Source organism: Centruroides vittatus, unplaced genomic scaffold (genome assembly GCF_030686945.1).
Source record: "Centruroides vittatus isolate TY-2023 unplaced genomic scaffold, ASM3068694v2 contig_361, whole genome shotgun sequence".
NCBI classification, from domain to species: domain Eukaryota; kingdom Metazoa; phylum Arthropoda; class Arachnida; order Scorpiones; family Buthidae; genus Centruroides; species Centruroides vittatus.
The window spans coordinates 944,238-963,458 of record NW_027122185.1 but is presented as its reverse complement, the minus strand read 5'-3'; the positions used below and the strand labels follow the sequence as shown (position 1 = coordinate 963,458).

Here is a 19,221-nt window from a genome sequence, read left to right as displayed (position 1 = left end):
AAAGATTTTTATGTTCGGATGTCGAAGTCTCCCGCGCTCCAAAAAGTTTCGAATTTTTGCCCGAAGACGAGGAAAGATTAATCGGTATTCATTATTTTACGTCGCTTCTTCTTGTGTTTGTTCTGTGAGGTGTTCGTTGTCCGAACATAAAAATGAAGAACACCAAGAAACTCGGCGAGATATGTTTTCTTCTGAAAAAGAGGATTAATGCCGATATCTGCTATTAAACATCTTTGGAAGAAGTGGGAGGATGTCAGAACAACGGTCTTAGAATGGCATCCAAATCAGGGTGAGGTTAATAGGTTTGGGGATCTCTACAATTACAATGCTATTAATTACTTCTGAAAAATCATGAAGAAGAGAGAAAAGCAATCGACATTAGACAGATTCTTTAACCTTCACAAACGGAAAAAACGTGACTAATAAAAATGCAAGACTGTGTATATATGTATTTTTATTATTACATATAAATAAACGTAGTAAGAAAGTATATATTTTTTATTTTTTGGAGTTTCCAGAACAAATTAATCGAATTCCCATAAAAACCTATGGTAAATCGATAATCGGTTAACGAACAATTCGGATAGCGAACAAAGTCTTGGAACGGATTATGTTCGTTAACCGATCACCCACTGTATAAACTAACCGATCATTTGCATTTGTCATCTCTTTAGATATGAAAAAAACAAAGAGAATGTTTTCTGAAACAAACACTGGGATAGATAGACCCTTTTAGTGCCCTCTAGATAGTTATCCCTTAATTTCTATTATGGATAAACAGATATCTTTAAAATTATATGTGTACCACGTATGTGTTTAGTGTAACGTTTTCAGATTTGAAGATTAACATATTTGCATATGATTACATTTAAAAAATATAAATTCAGAAATTATAGTCTATAAATGACTTTAAAAGTACGTTTTGTGAATATCTGAATATATTTGACAATACAAGACAAATTTTTTCGGAATATTTACAAGAGAATTTTTTATCATCTATTTGATATTGAAAATAAATCTCTATCCGGATATTGAACATTTGTTTTGTTACTTATTATCTAAATATATTTAATAAATACATTGTCAAACAATAAATGCCATATTAGTTATTAGATATGTCATTAAAAAATTGAAAACAGCCGTGAGATCAAGATTAATACTTTAGAAATTTCACCAGTAAAGTAATTAATGAACTTATAGCTTGACAGTAATCCAAATATATGACGTTATCTTCTAATAAAATGAGCATAACACATTAAAACATTTGTAGAGATTTTTCAAGTGTAAATATTAATCAAATGGTGGATCGATTTTTAACCATTTCACCATTTACTGGTTTACTACACAATAGGTTTATTAATGGCTATAAGTTTATATTTGGGCAGTTATTCGTCATAAAACATGTTATATTTCTTTTTGTTGTAACAAAGATAATTCATGAATAATTAAAATTGAAGTTTAACAGTTTATTTCAAAAATTTTAATACTAATTGTGATGCAGCTCTAAAAGTAAAAACAGAATCATACATTTAGTTTGCTGCTTTGGGAGATTTGCGACTATTTCTGCTGAATATGAAGGAAGGAGAAGTGAAAGAAAACTTTTTCTACTAAAATACGTACTAAAATTAATATTTATGGTTTAAAATTATATGGTTTTTATCAATTTTCAGTTATCAGAATATTGCAATATTAACAACGAGTTTCTTGAGAAATAAATACCATATGTTAAAAAAGAACTGTTACTTTGCTAATAACAATAAATGTATTAATTGCTCAAATCGTTTTAGTGTAAAAAGTCTACACATTTTACTAATTTACGTGTAAAAACTGCTTATTAAAATTAAAATTATATCTTAAGAAAGAAAAATAAAACATTGGCAATCTCAGTATAAAAAAAATTATTTAAAAATTAAAATATATAATATAATAAATTATCTATTGCTCTTCCATATACAGAATTTCATTGTTTTGTAGAAACCCTCTTCCTGATTTATTATTTAAAATATTTTAGTAATCTTATCTCCTTTTTCCTCTCCATTGCGTATACCTAATAAAATCACAAGCAATAAATTTTAACCTTATAATCTACTGTATATTTTCGACTTTTTAAAAGTGTTTTTATAACACTGGATCTCGAATACTATACCCCCTACATCTTTTCTACTTATAAAAATACAGAAATATAAAAATATACGTAAAAATTTATTTATTTAACTTATATTCACTTAAATTTATTTACATAAAACGTATTTACATCTGTGAGTTATGTATGCTATTCGTTATTTTCTATTACTATTGTTACCTTTTTACACTCGTATTTTTATCTAGAGAGATGTTATTACGAGAAGTGGCATCTTTGCTTTTACTATAAAGCTTTCTCTATAAAATTTTATTTAATAATAAATTTTTTCTTGTTTTATTTATTATAGAAATGGGTTTTTAAATATATTTTTCAAGCATTCTGCAAATATATTATTTTCATTATTTTTAATTTTTAACATATATATATACTTCATCCAATTATACAAAGCTTTGTTACTTAGATAAAAATAGAGTACTGAAATCTTTCATTTTTATATTTCTTTAAACTTTACTGGTTCAGGATTTAACTTATTTTATATAAACACTAATCCCGAAATCTTGTCTTAGAATAAAGTTTATATACGAATAATTTTTACAAAAGGTGAATCTATTCTTTCAAAATATTACACGTCGAGAGCTTTAATGTCAATGTTAAGGAAAAGTTTCATGGCAATGTTGTATGAAAGAATTATTAATTGGATGGAGACAAAACTTAATACCGGAATTGTAGTATGTCTATCTAATGAAAAAGGGATGGAGTTCGACATATTTACTTTAATAACATTGATTCAATTAAAATTAATAGAAAAGGCAAGAAATTATTCACTGCTTTTATGGACTTGGAGAAAGCATTCGATACAGTATACACACCAACATTAGTTTGTCTAAATTATACAGCAAGAGAGATGCAAACGAATTTTCTACAATAATTCTGAAGTTATTCATTCGGACAACAAAGGGCAATACATCTTTTTTTCAGTTAAACCTATCTAGCGATATTTTGCAGGTGAATCCTATATCCAGGGCCGGCCATCGGGGGGGGGGGTGCGGCGGATGCTACGCACCGGGGCCCCGCGATTGAGGGGGCCCCAACATTATCAAGAATGCAGTATTTTTAGTAATTTTTCTGAAGTAATTAATGTATTAGCAAGAACAAAATCACGCTTTAAATAAACATGCATTAATATATGTTCGTGTTTGTAAATTTTTTTATTTTAGAAAAACATTTGGACCCAAATAGTTTCTTGCACCCGGGCCCCTTTATCGAGAAGGCCGGCCCTGCCTATATCCCATTATTTATTTAATTTCTATTTATCAAAATTGCATATTTATTAAAAACTCCAATGATGTAATTCAGAACAACAACAAAAGATTTCATTATATATAATTGAAGACGATTTTATTTAGTTAAACTCCAACAAAATGTATAAAGAAAATTATAAAGAAAAATATATAATACTAGCGGGTGGGCCCGGCGTTGCTCGGGCAAAATTAACGATAGCGAAAATTAAGATTATTACATTATAGTCAACCTTACCCGTTTTCACAGAATGCAAGAATTGGGATCTCCCTGTTTCCAGACTAATTAGAGAATTTTTAGATGGGTCTAAAAATATGTTCGATTTCCCGCAAAAACGAAAAAAACTGCATCTGCATCTTGCACGTCGCTTTCTCTTGTTACGTAACACTTCCATTGTCACGTAACACTTCCATTGTTGACAATTCCATTGTTACGTAACACTTTTATTGTTGAAAAATTTCATTGTTACGTGACACTTCCATTGTTACTTAACACTTCTATTGTTGATGGAAGTGTTAAGCCTTATTCCTGTCCCTCTCCCCCGTGGGGAGGAATTTCGAAAAATCCCTTCTTAGTGTGCATTCTCGTGACGTACCCTAACTGTGTACCAAATTTCAACTTTTCAACTCCTAACCGTTTGGGCTGCTGCGCTGATTATTATTATTATTATCAATTCGTCTCGATTATATATATAGATAGTAATGGTCTTGATTGATCATGTAGATTTTTTATGCAAAAAAATGAAAGTTACAGATATAAGAATACATTTAAAGATGTTTAGTTCTCTGATTAATTCTCTGATATATTGATACTTCGCCAATCCAGTTAGACCACACGTATAAACTGGAAAATTTCATATAATCGTTCTTCGGAAGTTACTCCAAGTTGAAAGAATACCAGGATATGCACTTAGACATGAGACTAATTCGATTTGGTGTTTTCCTTTTCTCCGTTTAATTAAATTTTATTGTAGTTGAAACAGAAAAATTCTTTCCTTTTATAAGAAACCATGAGAAAATAGAGGAATATCGCTATGATAATGATCTTTGGTATAAAAAATTAAATAAATTATTGCATATTTAATGTGTTCTCATTAACAATGTTAATTATTCCTTATTATTTACACGTATCTTTTGAGAATATCTATAAGAAAGGTTATAAAATTCTTGTGTTTTGTTAACCAGTGAAAATCCATATTAAAAATTAATTACTTTTAGACTCGACAATGCCGGATATCTCTATTTAATTGGGAAATAAAAGCAGCTTTGTTTCCCGTATAAAATATAATTAATCTAATATTTAAATTATATAAGGTTTCCTGAAAGTAAACTATATATAGTGAGTCTACTCGTTACCCGCTGATGACAATGATTCTCCGAAAAACTACAGGTTCAAGCTACTGGTACAAAATACACAGAATAGAAATGGGACCTGTCTGACTTCCATTTTATCCCAGAGAAACTTGAGATAGGAGGAGAATTTGCGGTCAACTCGACTAGATGCGAAAACGTTAACTTTTGCGGGCGCCATCGACATATATGCTGACTGGGGTGTACCAGGTAAACCCCAGTCATATGCTGACTGGGGTGGCAGAAAAGTCCTCTTAAAACCCATAGGGTAGTTTGGTTTATTTGGTTACGGTAACACGTGGGAGAGCTGCCGAAGGAAAAATCACTCTCGGGAGGACTTCCTATGGAAAGCTGGCCTTATTTAGGTGTTATAAAGGTGAAGAAAACGTGGAAAACTGCCCGTGGCTAGTCCGTTTGCGAGGCGCGAACCACGACCAGTGTTCAGTAGTTTTGTCCACTCGACCTCTTTTAGGCACGAGCCTATAGAGTGTAAAAATCCAAAAACAAAAATAAAATTACCAGGTGATGGAGAGCGTTGCTTGTGTTTAAATATCAGACGAATGGAAGAGACGAATCCTTCTCTACATGGAAGGATTTATGATATTGTTTATCTGTTCATGGTCGTCCAACGCTTCTCTAAGCAGCTTTTTGTTTTGCATCTTTAGGATTAACTTAGTTAAATGATTCTGATTAAAATAATCTAAAGTGTTTAATACACTCGACTCAATATTTTAAGATCTTTAAAAACTCTTTGTAATGAATGTTAAATACTCACTGATAGATCCAATGAATCTATAACATGATTCAAAAGGAACATCATATCATTGAATTATAAATGAAAGCAAATTACGTTTTCGAATTTGTTTTAATAATAGACGTATCTGAAAATAAAATACGGATTTATTTATTAACTTAACTTCTTGCCTTTATGTTTGCGAAATCTGCTAACAATTTTCTTGTATCCAAGCTGTCGAAGATTTCATGTTCAATTGAAACTATAGCTAAATTACTTAGTCTTTGCTGGTGCATTGTTGATCTTACATAGTTTTTTAAAAATAATTTTTAACTTTGAAAAGGACCTTTCACCAAATGCAACTGAAACCGGCAATGTAAATAATATTCTTAGTGCTATTGCTGTGTTCGGAAATGTTGAAATTAAGTCATTAGTAAAAACATATTGTAATAGGGTTTGTGGATCATTAGACTGGTTTTCTGGAAAATGCAACTTTAAAGTATTAATTTCATTAAACAAATCACTACTTGAATCGTCTTTAAGATTCAAATCTTTACAATGTTTCATTAATTCATCATTGGAGTAATTAAATAAGTTATTGCTGGAAAGCCAAATACGTCGGTAAATGTTTTTAACTCTTCGAATCTATCCTTTAAAGAAGTTAATGTCTGATCTAGGATTTTTTTTAGAATCCTAAATCAGACATTTGTCAGATTAGATCAGACTAAAAGTCTACTTTGTATTTGATTTTGGGGTCTAGTAAAACTTCATCACTATGTTCTTATTGAATTTGTATTGGTTTTCTTCTTGGACGAATTGTGTTTATTAGTAGGAAATCCGTTTCTACGTTGAGTTCGTGAGCCACATTGGTAGCTTCTTCTAACACCCTTTCAAAGTGTTCATCCGTGCGATATTCTGTGAACTTATCAATCAACTTATTTAACGAATTTATGCAGATTTGAGTATTTATTGTGGAACTTTGCATCATTTTGTTTGGAGCATTAATTTCGTTTAAATTATCGAACCAAATTACAACCGAGCAAATAAATCTATAATTTTGAATGTTCAAAGCAAGCGAATGAGCTTTGTGAGATATAGTACAATCCCATTCCGACGAATTATCAGATATTTCCAGCGAAGCATCAAATATTTTTTTCGAGGTGATACCGTAATGGTTTGACTGCATCGATTCTGCTAGACTATCGCGTGGCACTTAAAGCTTTTAATTTGAAATCTGGTAAATGTTTGCCAATTATCGACCTGGAAAACGCTTGTTTCATGTCTTTTCAATGTTAATGATAAATGCTGTCAATCAGAAAAAACGTTCAAAGCAGACAAACTACTTACAGTTTTACCAAATAATTTACAACAAAAAACAATAGACTGAATCTTTTGAAATAGAGTAAACATGCCATTCTTTGTTAATTTTTTCTCCATTGGAAAGATTTCTAGAATAATAATTGTCTGCAAATTTTCTTCCAGCGTCATTAGCGGGAAAATTGTAGTTAAACACCTGTACGGGACAACGACAAACCAAAATATTAACAAGATCATCAGTCATACTGGCAGGCCACAAACCGGAATCATTACACAATCTAAACTGCTACATATTAATGACGACGATAAATTGCTTACAGGTTCTTCAGTAGTACCTTCTCTTGTTTTAGTTTTACTGGAGTCTCCTTCTGAAGGACTACAACATACAAATTTTTCTTCAGATACCTCCATAGCTTCTGGATTTAACGCTGTGCTTGTTGAAGCTACGTAAATATTTTCTTGACATTCCGTTTCCTTATTTTCTGGCTTGTTTAAAATTTTTATTATAGAACCCCCTTTTTAAAATTTTACAATAATATGCAAACATAACAAAGGAGAACTATCAAGAATAAGTAGGCTTTTCTAGTTTACGACCATGCAGTTGAGTATGTAAAAAGTTCATAGAAATTCCGTATAAATGAACTGAAAAATTAACTTTGTATTTTTAAAATACATCGAGTTTTGGCTCAGATGTCTTGTAAGAATTTTGTATAGCCTGTACTGACTACGGAACCCTACCACGTGCGTGGTCAGACTGACAGTGAGACGTTATATTTGCTCTGTCTGTAACTTTTGATATTATTAAACTGATTCATTTTTGCACCAGAGATTAGTTACATGAATTTAAAGTTTAGTTTAAAAAGTTACTTACCATAATTACGACTTTTTTGCGCTTTTATTTTTCACTGACAGATGATACATTGAATTATAATCACACTAACCAAGTTAAAATATCACTAATTATACCTAGATCCATGTCAGAAGAATTGTTAACAAAATAATTGCAATTTGATATGCGATAGAACTGTTTGAATGCGTACGAGTACAAATTGAGAAGGAAGATCTATGGGAATTCCCTAATTTTTCCAGTCCTGTCAACTTCTGTCATAGAGCAGGATTATGGGTACTTGGCTTTCGGGTGCCGCCGGATGGTTACCCTGCCTATAGACGTTTCGCATTGCATCTTAGTTCTGATAAATGCCAATAGATACGCAGAAAAGGGAAGGAGCACCAATAAGTATTTTTTCAGCTGTTTAGTGAAATAGAATTAGTAGAAGCATAACAATTTCTTTTTTTGGAATAAACTGAAAGGCAATTTTTAAGTAAAACATGAAACTGCCAAAATGTATTTGCATTTTATATCTAAAGATTATATTTAAAAGTTCTTAAATATGAAAATTATTGCTAATTAATATTTATTTTATTCTTAAAAGCTAACGAGTAATTATTTACAGTATTGTGACATCGTCACAATGCCGGGCTGCAATTTTTAATCATATTTTTGATTTATTTAATTTAAAATATATGCACCTCAAATTAATAGTGAATTGCCCCCTGTACATTACACGTCTCCTTTAACAATAAAGTCGTCCGGTCTTCTAGCTGCTTTCGGGGGAAAAGTTTTGAATTGAAATAACGTGACTTTTGGTTTTATTGGATGTTCTGATATAGTTAATCGGGGTATACTGTCCTTAAGATTTCCCTATCTTGTCTTGTCTTTCATATATCTAACTCCGTTCTCGAGATTAAGGACAGACGGACAGACAAACGATAGTGGGAATTTATTGCCACTGCCCGGCATTGTGACGATGTGACAATAAAAGAATTGCTCGTGTGGCTTTTAGATTGTTTAGTACTTATAATATTACATATTATAATGCATCTGACTATTTATTATAAGTCTTATTAAATTAGTAAAATCGACTGACATTGTCAATGTGAATTTAATTAACTTTTTCCATCGATCACTGTCAACAACTTTGAGAAGACCTGGTTTAAATTAAAGTGTATTTTGCGTAAAATTGAATTGGAAGAAGGTCGAAAACCAATATTCTAAGCGCAAATTAAGTACGAATATGCATACGTGATGCTGTAAAGGGTGTTTGTCTTCGACAGTGGTCATACCACTCTGAAAATACCGGTTCTCGACCGATTATCAAAGTCAATATCGGGTGCTGCTGTTACTATTTTTTTTTCTTTCATTCTTTGACGTATTTCTTTTTCTTTCGTGTAATAAAATTTATCAATTCGCGCAGTAATTTTTCTTTAATAAATTAATTACATCAAGCAAACATTTATTTTCTATAACCTCTCACTTCCTGCACATTGATTTAAAAATTCCCAGTAAACATACCTTCTATCAATTAAAAAGACACAATGTGCGTTTAAATGCCTTTATTACGTGTAAAAGAACACACTACAGCTATCATCAAAATCAAGCAATAGCATATTATATATATATATTTATATTTACTTAAAATACAAATGACAAAAATCATTAAATCTGAAATAATAATGTAGGTTTAGAATTAAATAGAATTTATATATACAATCCAAAAGCTAAACAGAAAGCGACAGTAACACTATCATCGCGAACATTTTGGTTTGCAGTAAATTTCAGGCCACAGTCTTAAACATTGTAAATAAATGAGTTTATTATCTCACGAAAAATGAACGGTATCTGTAGGTTATACAAAATTATAACTTCTGTACAGGATAGTAGCCTAAACTATACTTTATTTTATAAGCCTGCCTTGGATTTTAAACTAAAACTTCCGAAATTTCTATAGTTTGTAGTTCCAAACCCATGGCAGCTATGACCTACAATTCCGTGGGTGCTGGGCAACATCCGCCGAATGCTTTCAATACATTGTTAGTGTAATCGTTACAAGAAGGTTTAATTTGCATAAATTTGAGCTTTTGTTATTCTGGGCGACATATCGAATGAAAATCGTTCGTTCGGATGCAATTTTATCCTAAGAACCGATAAAAGTAAGATAGTTCTGTAAGGGATCCCTTTTCAATTTATATTTCGGCAACTTCTTTATAGAAAAATCTGAAATTTTGAACCCTATCTAAGAAAACAAGCATCTTTCGAACAGCCTAAGATCGCGGCTACATCACAAGCTCCTTTCATTATCTCTTTTAACGTTATTATCGTCGTGTAATGGATTTTCCAGAAAATAAATATATCCACTGCATCCACTTTATCGACAAATATATTCATTTTTACTGTACTAAGCGACAATAAAATAGGAAACGGTGCACATGTTCACATAGAAAATAGAAACGAAATGTCAAATGAAGGCAGGAGAAAAATCTAACCAGAAAAGTCTTTCTATTATTTTGTATTTTTTCGTGTATTGTTTCGTATTCTGAAGTGACGAAACAATAATAAATATAACCGATAATAGTAGTAATAATAAAATCTATGGTCATTGATCATAAAAATTATCAACATAAATGGATTTTCTAAGAATTTTTTCGTGATAGTCCAAATTATATCTTTCAGAAATTAATGACCAAAAGTAAGTACAGTACAAGAAGTTGTCTTAGATTTCGAATTAGAAGGGGCTATTTTTAAAAAATAATATAACTACGAAAGTTTCTAGTAGGAACTAAACTGAATAATTCAACGAATTTTCACCGATTCGTTGAATTATTCAGTTTCTCACAATTTTTCCCCATACACACTTCAATTTCCGATGAAGTTTTCTTTCAAATTTATATATTAATTATTAAAATTAATAGATTCAAATCACTTTTATTCTTTTATCTACGACATAATTAAGATTATTAACTTTGAATATATTTTATTTTTATTCTAATTAATAAAATAAATCGTGTAGTAAAACAGAAAAATATAAACTTTAAGCTTTAATATAGGTTTTTAAAGGTTCATTTCAATGAGCACATTTTCTTATGCTTTAACAATAACAATTTAATGATGTTAGAATATTAAAACTGCCTTAATTTATAAAATATTAATGAATTTACTAAATTTTCTTTTATTATAATAAAATATTTAAAAATAAAATAATAATATAAATTTTTAAGAGCACCATTTTATGATTTAGTTGTCCCCCTAGAAGGCAATTTATCAGAAGATGCTTCAAACAGAACTGGAAAGAATGAAACATATTATAAGAAACAATTAAATTTACTAAAGTTTTATTATCTTGAAAATACACTTGAAGTAACATATTTTTTTTTATTAAAAATCAAAATGAATTTTGTCATCGTCATTTAAGAGAATTTTCGGAGTTTTTTAAGAGCATATTATATCATTTTTATATATTTCCTTTATCTTCAAGAGGGCAAAATATGAAAAAACAATTACAACCAATTCTTTTTAAGTTGACAATAAATTCAAATAAAAAATTTCAAATTATTTATGAAAGTTTGAAACGATCGTTATCACAATTTTACAATGAAATGGTACTAAGAGTAACTTCTTATTTGGTACTAACAGACGTCGATATAGATGAATTTTTATTGGAAACTAATTGTGAAAATGACTTTTATGAAAATAAAACAATGGAAAAAATAAATAAATGTCCACAATCAATTAAATTTTTTGAGATTAATCGAAACGAAACAGTTTATAGAAGTGATTCATCAATACTGAACAATATTCTTACACAGAAGACTATAAGAACGAAAGTTATAAATCGAATTAAAAGAAATTTTTGGAAATTATTTATGAAAACAGGAATTCAAATAAGTGATTAAATAATTTAAATATTCATAAATAACCAGAATACGAAAATGGTTTCATAAATGAAAATTTGGACTAAGAATGTTTCTGATAAAAGTAAAATGGTGAATTGGAAGAGTCAAATTAATTTATGATGTGCAATTAATTAAAATTAATTAGTGTTACTTTGTTTAATACTGCTGAAAACAGAAATAAATATGCATTTACTAATTCCAAATTAGTAAATCACGCATTTAGAATGTACAGTACAACAAAAATAAAATACGAATATTTATATGAGTATAATTTGAAGCCATTTTGACTTTTTTTTTTTTGTATATACAAGACATTCTAATTATATAAAAATTAATTAATTAGATAAAGCTAAAATAATACGATGTAATTCTATTGTTTCATGGAGCGAGATAATTAGTTAGATAATTATTAATAGTAAAATTTTTCTTTTTACTAGACTGCAATTTTCAAGTTGCAGACCTATAAATTTCTACTGGAATCCATCTGATGTCTGTCTGTCCTTCCTTAATCTCGAGAACAGTGTTAGATGAAAGTCAAGACTATATATATATGGAAAGCTTCCTTACTTCCATACTTGAAGACCCACGTGTTGGAACCCAGTGGGTCTTCAAGTGTGGGGATTTCAATACTTGGATGTATAAATATGGAGGTCTCAAACACGTGGGTCTTCAAGTACAGGAGTACCAAACACGTTTTATAAGTATTTAATTTTCCACATCTAACAACTTAGATTTTTTCATTTCTGAACGGTACTCTCTTAATTTTAACAAGTGTCTCCCAGTAAATGAGTGGATAAAATCACCGAACACCGGTAAAGATTTCACAGGCTTTCATAGGCTTAAACACTATCGATTTTACCTATATGCTACCTATCGTAGTGATGATATATCGTGCCTGTTTCCAACTATATCATTGTCACAGTAATTAAGTGAATGTAATATATATATTTTTAAAATTGTATCCTTTTCTGTAAGAATTGTATTTAGTTAAATAATAAACTAAATACATTTTGCCAATAGATGGCGCTACATGTAAAGCCAACAAATCGAATGTAGACGGAAATTAATTGATTTACAGAAATCTAATCACTATTTTGGGGTGAGATGTAGAAAATTGTCTAAGATTGAAATAATTGAACGGAACTACAGAGTTTCGTAGCAATTGGTCGAACAGACTAAGAGTGTATAGCGAACAAACAAACAAACTAACTTCCTTATTTATATATCAATATATATAGATTGTAAATACTAATAACGAGTAAAATTGTCACTACGTCCGATCATACTCAAAATATGATACACGACCCCCCTTTATCTCAACATTCCCTCGACTTATAACCAGCAAATTTAATAGTATTAATCCCCTAATACACAAACCTCCGTGCAAAATTTCAGAAATTTTCGACAAAAAGCACAAGAGTGACTAAGCTTTAAAGAGAAAGAACAAAATCGTGCCATACACACTAACATCGTACATACAGCCAAAAAACAAACCTGATAATTTTGCATTTCTCGAGGTTTTAAGGTTTCGAGTCATAAAATGTAAAAATCTTCAGGAGCAGTGTTGCCATTCCTAGTACATTTGTACTTTTCGGGTACATTTTGCTTTTTCGAGAGCATTGAAAGTACACTTAGATTTTTTAGTACATTGAGTACATTATATTTCAGTACCATTTATGGTACAAAATGATATTTCATACCTTAACGAGAAAATGCGAAAAAAATTAGTTTAATAAAGTCTCACTAGTGTGACTAGTGTCACTGCTTGCTAATTTGATTTACCCAATCACAACATGCACATGGTGTATGTCGGTCGACGTCAACAACATACAGATAGTTGCACGTGCAAATGTCTTAACTCGATGGTCCTCTTTTCACACGTGTGTCAAACGTTTCAGTCGTCTGCACATTTTCATGAGGACCTTGACAAAATTTTTCACGTCACGTGGTCCAAACACTTCAACTCTGTCAAACAAAAATAATGGACAAGTAAGGAAATCAATGATTTTAAATTTTTGTCGTCAATAATATCAAAATATCCTTTAAGTCAGAGTCGAATTATTACAGAAAATAGTTTTGAAATTGTACGAGTATAAATAATATAAATACTTTTATATTATTTTCTACCACTATAATTTAATTCTTAAATTATGAACATCAATTTTAGTAATCTTGGTAAAAGAAATAACTTTTGTTAATTTGAATCTGTCCACGCATATTTAATTTTTAATTTTTTTTTTATCCATCACTATTATATTTTTAAAAATTCGACTTTTAATGCTGTAACTAATAATCAACGTTAACAAAAAACCATACAAACTATTTTTATAAAATCTTTTTATGAAATATTTAATTTTAAAGTATTCGTATTTAACCAGTATTCATGAATATGAATTTGAAATAAGCACAAAAATTGAGTATGATGGTATATTAATATCAAAAGCAACCAACCATAGAAATAGTACATTTTGAAAGAAAATAGTACATTTTTTATACATAAAACTAAAGCCATAAGACACACGAACAGATAGCAAAATCTATCCAAAAGTTAAAATATAATTATCTAAATTCAATTTTACTGTAAGCCGAAAACCTGAATAAAATGGAAGAGGGTTTTGGATACTAACAATTAACATATCTTGGTTAAATCTTGCAAGGAATAGTTAGTAATTAATTAGTGCCGGGAGTAATTAGTAATCCGAGAACAAGTTAATTAACATTGCTGGTAATTATAGAAATTGAAGTTAGCGATTAAATTAGAGTGGTAAAATTTCTGGAGAAATCAGATCACAGAATAAAGTTCTCCATTAACGTAATGCAGTTAGAATTTCTAACTACAGAAAGAGATAAATCAAATTATTTTAATATAAAAATTAACCTAATTATGCGAGATTTATTTTAATATAAGTGCTAAAGCCTGTTCAAAACAGAAGGAATAAAATCCAGAAACGAATTGCGTAACTTTCCGGGCAAAATAATTTTAAATTGTGTGTGGCGCCATCTTGTAATAATTAATAATGTAAAATGTTTTTAAATGAAATATCATAAAAAACTTTTTACATTATTAATTATTATAAAATGGCAAAAATCTTAATTTTGAAAGTAGGGATGAGTTTTATAAAAAAATAAATAATAAATAAATTGTAAGTGCTAATAACGAGTAAAATCTTTAAACCGACCCCCCTTTATCTCTCCAACTCCTCGACCTTTAACCACCAAAATTTAATAGAATCAATGCTCCTAATACAAAAACCTTCTTGCAAAATTTCAGAAATTTTCGACAGAAGAAACAGGAGTTATTAAGCTTTAGATTGGGTGAACAAAATCGTGCCCACCACATACAATAACACTCATATATACAGAAAAACCTTCGAAATTTTTTTCATTTCTCCATGTTTCAAGGACTTCTGAGTACAAAAATGTGAAAATCTTGGAGAATCATTTTTACTTTACTTCCTTTATATATAACAGCCGGGAAAATAAAATTCGATACTACGCAATTCCGGTTTACAACGTTTAGATGGACGACAAAACGTGTTTTAAGGTATAAATAGAACGAAATAAAATTAAATTTAGTACTTTTGTACATAAAAACAAACCTGTTTACAAAATAATATTCAATTTTATGTATGAAAAACATATCAATTTAAGTGCAAATTACAGTTTTCATTTATAAAAATGTCAAATTTACAGTGAAAATAATATATAATTTGTGTAACTTTTGACATTTGAGAATGATGTTAAACATAAAATAAATAAATAAATATAAAATTTAAAATTTTTTTTATACTTTTGATGTTTGTTAATAAAAATATTAATAAAAAAGTATAAAAATAAATTTTTAAAAAGCATTTTTGGGTTTTATTAAATTAAAAAAAATATATATAAAATGAGAATTCGATCAATATGAATACACAAATGTGTACAAAATAAAATCAACATAAATAAATTTTTCCGAAAAAGAAATGATCAAATACAAGAAAAAAATATTTTAAAATATATTTTTATATTATACAAATAAATATAAATATATTATAAAATAATATTTAGAAATTTGGAGAGAAAAAAACATTGAAACAAATGATTTTTCTACATGGACTTATAAAATTTTTAATAAATAAAGACGTTATTCAACTATTTAAAGTTTAAAATCTATTCATTAACAGTTATACTTAAAATTATTTTAACCAACACATAAAGTTACAAATAGGTGACCAAATTATGTATAAAATAATTAAAGAATAATATTAATAAATACAGCAGAAAGATAATTATAACAATTATAAAATCATGACCTATACTGCCTGAACTGCAAACTACTCGTCTTCAAGCTTCTCTGTATCGACAATTGACTGAATATTCGTGATTGGCATCATTTTTTTGTATCCTCTGGAGGTAGTTGTTTTAGAAAGCTAGATATTTTATCAAAATTCTCTCAATGGAAGGTTGCAGCTGTTATCCAAGTACCATATTTCCTAATAATAGGCTATGTAGGAGGTGATAGTTCATTAATTTCTTGAGAGCTGTATTCTTGCTGGGCATTTTATTAAAAGTTTTTGAAACGTGACAGATATTCGTTGACTGTTGAATATACATCTCGACCATTTCTACAAATGCGATGAATGGCATTTATTGTAATATACAGGGACTGTAAATGCAAAAGATTGGGGTATAATTGCTTCAAAACTGAGCACGTAACTAGGCTAGTCAGTAACAAGCTACCAAACCTTCTCAAGTTGAATTCCATTAGTGCATAGCCCCGAATAAAGAGTATTAATTGACTGCATTATTATTGTAGAATTTGTGTTAATAAGGATGAATACCCTGAAAAACATCGGATTTGTTTTTTTTTCCATTTTTGATATTCAATATGTTTATTTCTTATGTTCAACAAGAGCCTTTTTTTCAACACAGGTACACAAGGAAAGTGTCGATTTACAGATCATACCTACTACTTTAGACTTTTGAATCTATAGAAATACCCAAGCAGTCTACTTCGACCTTTCTTGAATGAACACCTCATGTGATTTTCAGCTGTTCTATACTAGATGAACACACCTTCACCCCTCTAGCGACGACTATCAACTTCACTTAATAAATGGCCTCTTTTGTTTATAAATTATTGATATAAATTACCGTTAGTAAATTATAATCAATAATTTTCACGCGAAAGGAATAAAAGTAAACGAAAATGCAGCTAATATGTAAAACAGAATAAATATACCTAAATGGTGCTAGTTTTTATACCATGATTCAAATTTGGTAAGTGACACGTACCTTTCTCTCTGTAAAAATGATGAAGTATTCCAAATTCCTCTACCTAGTTATAATACTTACGGACTTTAAATAATATAAAATATATTAAAGGCTATATTTCAAACCAATTTCCCTATTAGAATATTGCAATAATCATTCGAAAAAAAAACCGAACTTCAATTCAATAAAATAAATCATCAGGTTTACAATATGGACAAAATATCAATATATAAACTTAAGAGATATAAAAAGGATAATAGTAAGCTTCAGAACCTCTCTGCCTTCGTTGATAGGATTACATTTGCATTTAAACATCTTGCTAAGATTCTAGGTTGAGTATGAAGTTTGACTAGCAACAGTTAGTATAAATATACTGTACCTTTATTGGTATTAAGTTCAAAAATCAGACAGGTATCATTCTCCACAATATATTAAAGACATGCACGCGATTCTTCATTAATCTTCACTTCTTTTGCAACGGCACGTGGTTCCTTTACAACACACTCTTCCTTCACTAAATATCTTAATGAATACCTTCCGCATTGTCTCTGTATCTAAGAAAGTTTTTACATTTAAGAAGCATCGATGATTCTTTGTCAAAACTGACTACTAACTGATTTCCTTGTCATCGTTCACATTCATCATCACGATCCTACAAATGTCAATTGTCGGTAAACGTTTATACGCATTCCTAACTCTTTATTTTGCATATTTGTTTACAAGGATCTTGTTCTAACAATATTTTAACATTATCATGTATTCGTGTGAAGTCAGAAAGCATATTTTCTACTTTATTTCTGAACTTTTAAATAGGCAGTCTCTTTGACTAAATTATCAAGAAATGTCAATTATAATGATGTAGTTGATCATTTTAAAATGCATAGAAGAAAAGAAATAATAAGATTTTTCCTCTCATCATTATCGAAATTTATTATTACACATATATGAAATGATTTAAGTCGTCTTTTTATAACGTTAAAATTTTTTCCTCGTTTTTGAAATTTTGTATCATATTTCAATTTTTATTATCTTGATATATATATTTTAACTATATAAATTCTGACGTGTTATTTTTTTCGTTTACTGCTTTAAAAATAGATTGATATTATACCATTATCGTATGTTTTTGCTTATCAGTTTTAATTGAACAACATTGTTACAAAAATTACTTTTTATTAATATTCTTTAAATATCTAACAGATTATAATAGAGTCTCGTCTTACGACCGCACGTTTCTCACTTTACAACTGTATAAATTCTCTATTATATGTTTATAACTATACAAAATGCTATATCTTGACCATGTGGCTGCGGTACTATGTGCTTAAGAATAGAGTATTTCCAGGAATCTATGACAAATGCATGGACTCACTTTACCACGGCTCGCTGAACGACGATTTTATAGAAACTAACTTGTATTATTAGAGTCTACTGATTATGTAATATAGGAGTATAGAAGTCAGAGGTTAGAAATTTAAATAGTCTATAAATGAGCAGTTTAAAATATGTGTTGAAATCCACTCATAATAAAGACTTGTTGTTTATGTATATTGCTTTATATGTATTGTATATTGATTATTTATATGGCTGAAATAGAGTAAACACTCTATTTCTGTCCTTATTGCCGAATTCCATTAACAAACAAAATCTATTCGTCTCTGTTTTAGTGAATAATATAAATTAAAATATGCAAACGTCCAAGATACATTAGTTCTATGGATTAAACAAATGGAAATCTTCATAACTGATTTAATTACAAGCTAGCTATTATATTAACATTAATGAATCAAATATAAATTTTTTATTCCAACAGACAAAGTTAAAATTTTATTTATACATAAATTTAATATTTTAAATTATTAATATTTAATAATATAATCATTTAAAATATATTTGACAATTACTTTAAATTATCTATAATATTTATTCGATCTCTTTTATTTATATTTAATAATAGTAATTTATAACTAAATTAAAAGTAATTAATTACTTTTAAATGTGTATATATATATAATTAGTTATAAAAATGTTAAAATTTATAAATAGATTTATTTATAGAGTAGAAAAACCAATATTCATTTACTCACAATTCAATTACGTTTGGAGGTAGATTTTGCGGAATTTCTTGCAAATTACGATTTTCACAAAATAAACTTCTTCTCGAACATTTGCAAATTGATGGAAAATCTTTCAATTCTGTAATGAGAAATATTAAATTTTTATTTTTAAGATTCAGGGATGACAGCCTTATGACTTGCGTATCTAAAATGGAACGTCGAAAGAATTCTCCTACCACTCTACATACCATAGAATTTCATTTTTTCTTTTACTATACATTTCTAATAATAACTACTAAATAGAATTCTGTTTTTCAATTTTAATTTCCTTCTTGTAGACACTAAAATCATTTTTTCAGCCGGTTATGAATTCGGTCAGGCTTACGATGAGAGTGG

At 29.0% G+C, this 19,221-nt stretch overlaps 1 protein-coding gene across 1 annotated transcript in view; it reads right to left on the bottom strand.

Annotated features, from left to right (window-relative positions):
• LOC136975033 (relaxin receptor 2-like) overlaps positions 1–19,221 on the bottom strand; it is a 67,724-nt gene that overhangs the window by 23,236 nt on the left and 25,267 nt on the right. The window contains exon 4 of the mRNA XM_067270024.1: positions 18,856–18,964. Coding sequence (XP_067126125.1) covers positions 18,856–18,964 — 109 coding nt within the window. The remainder of the gene's footprint in view (positions 1–18,855; positions 18,965–19,221) is intronic.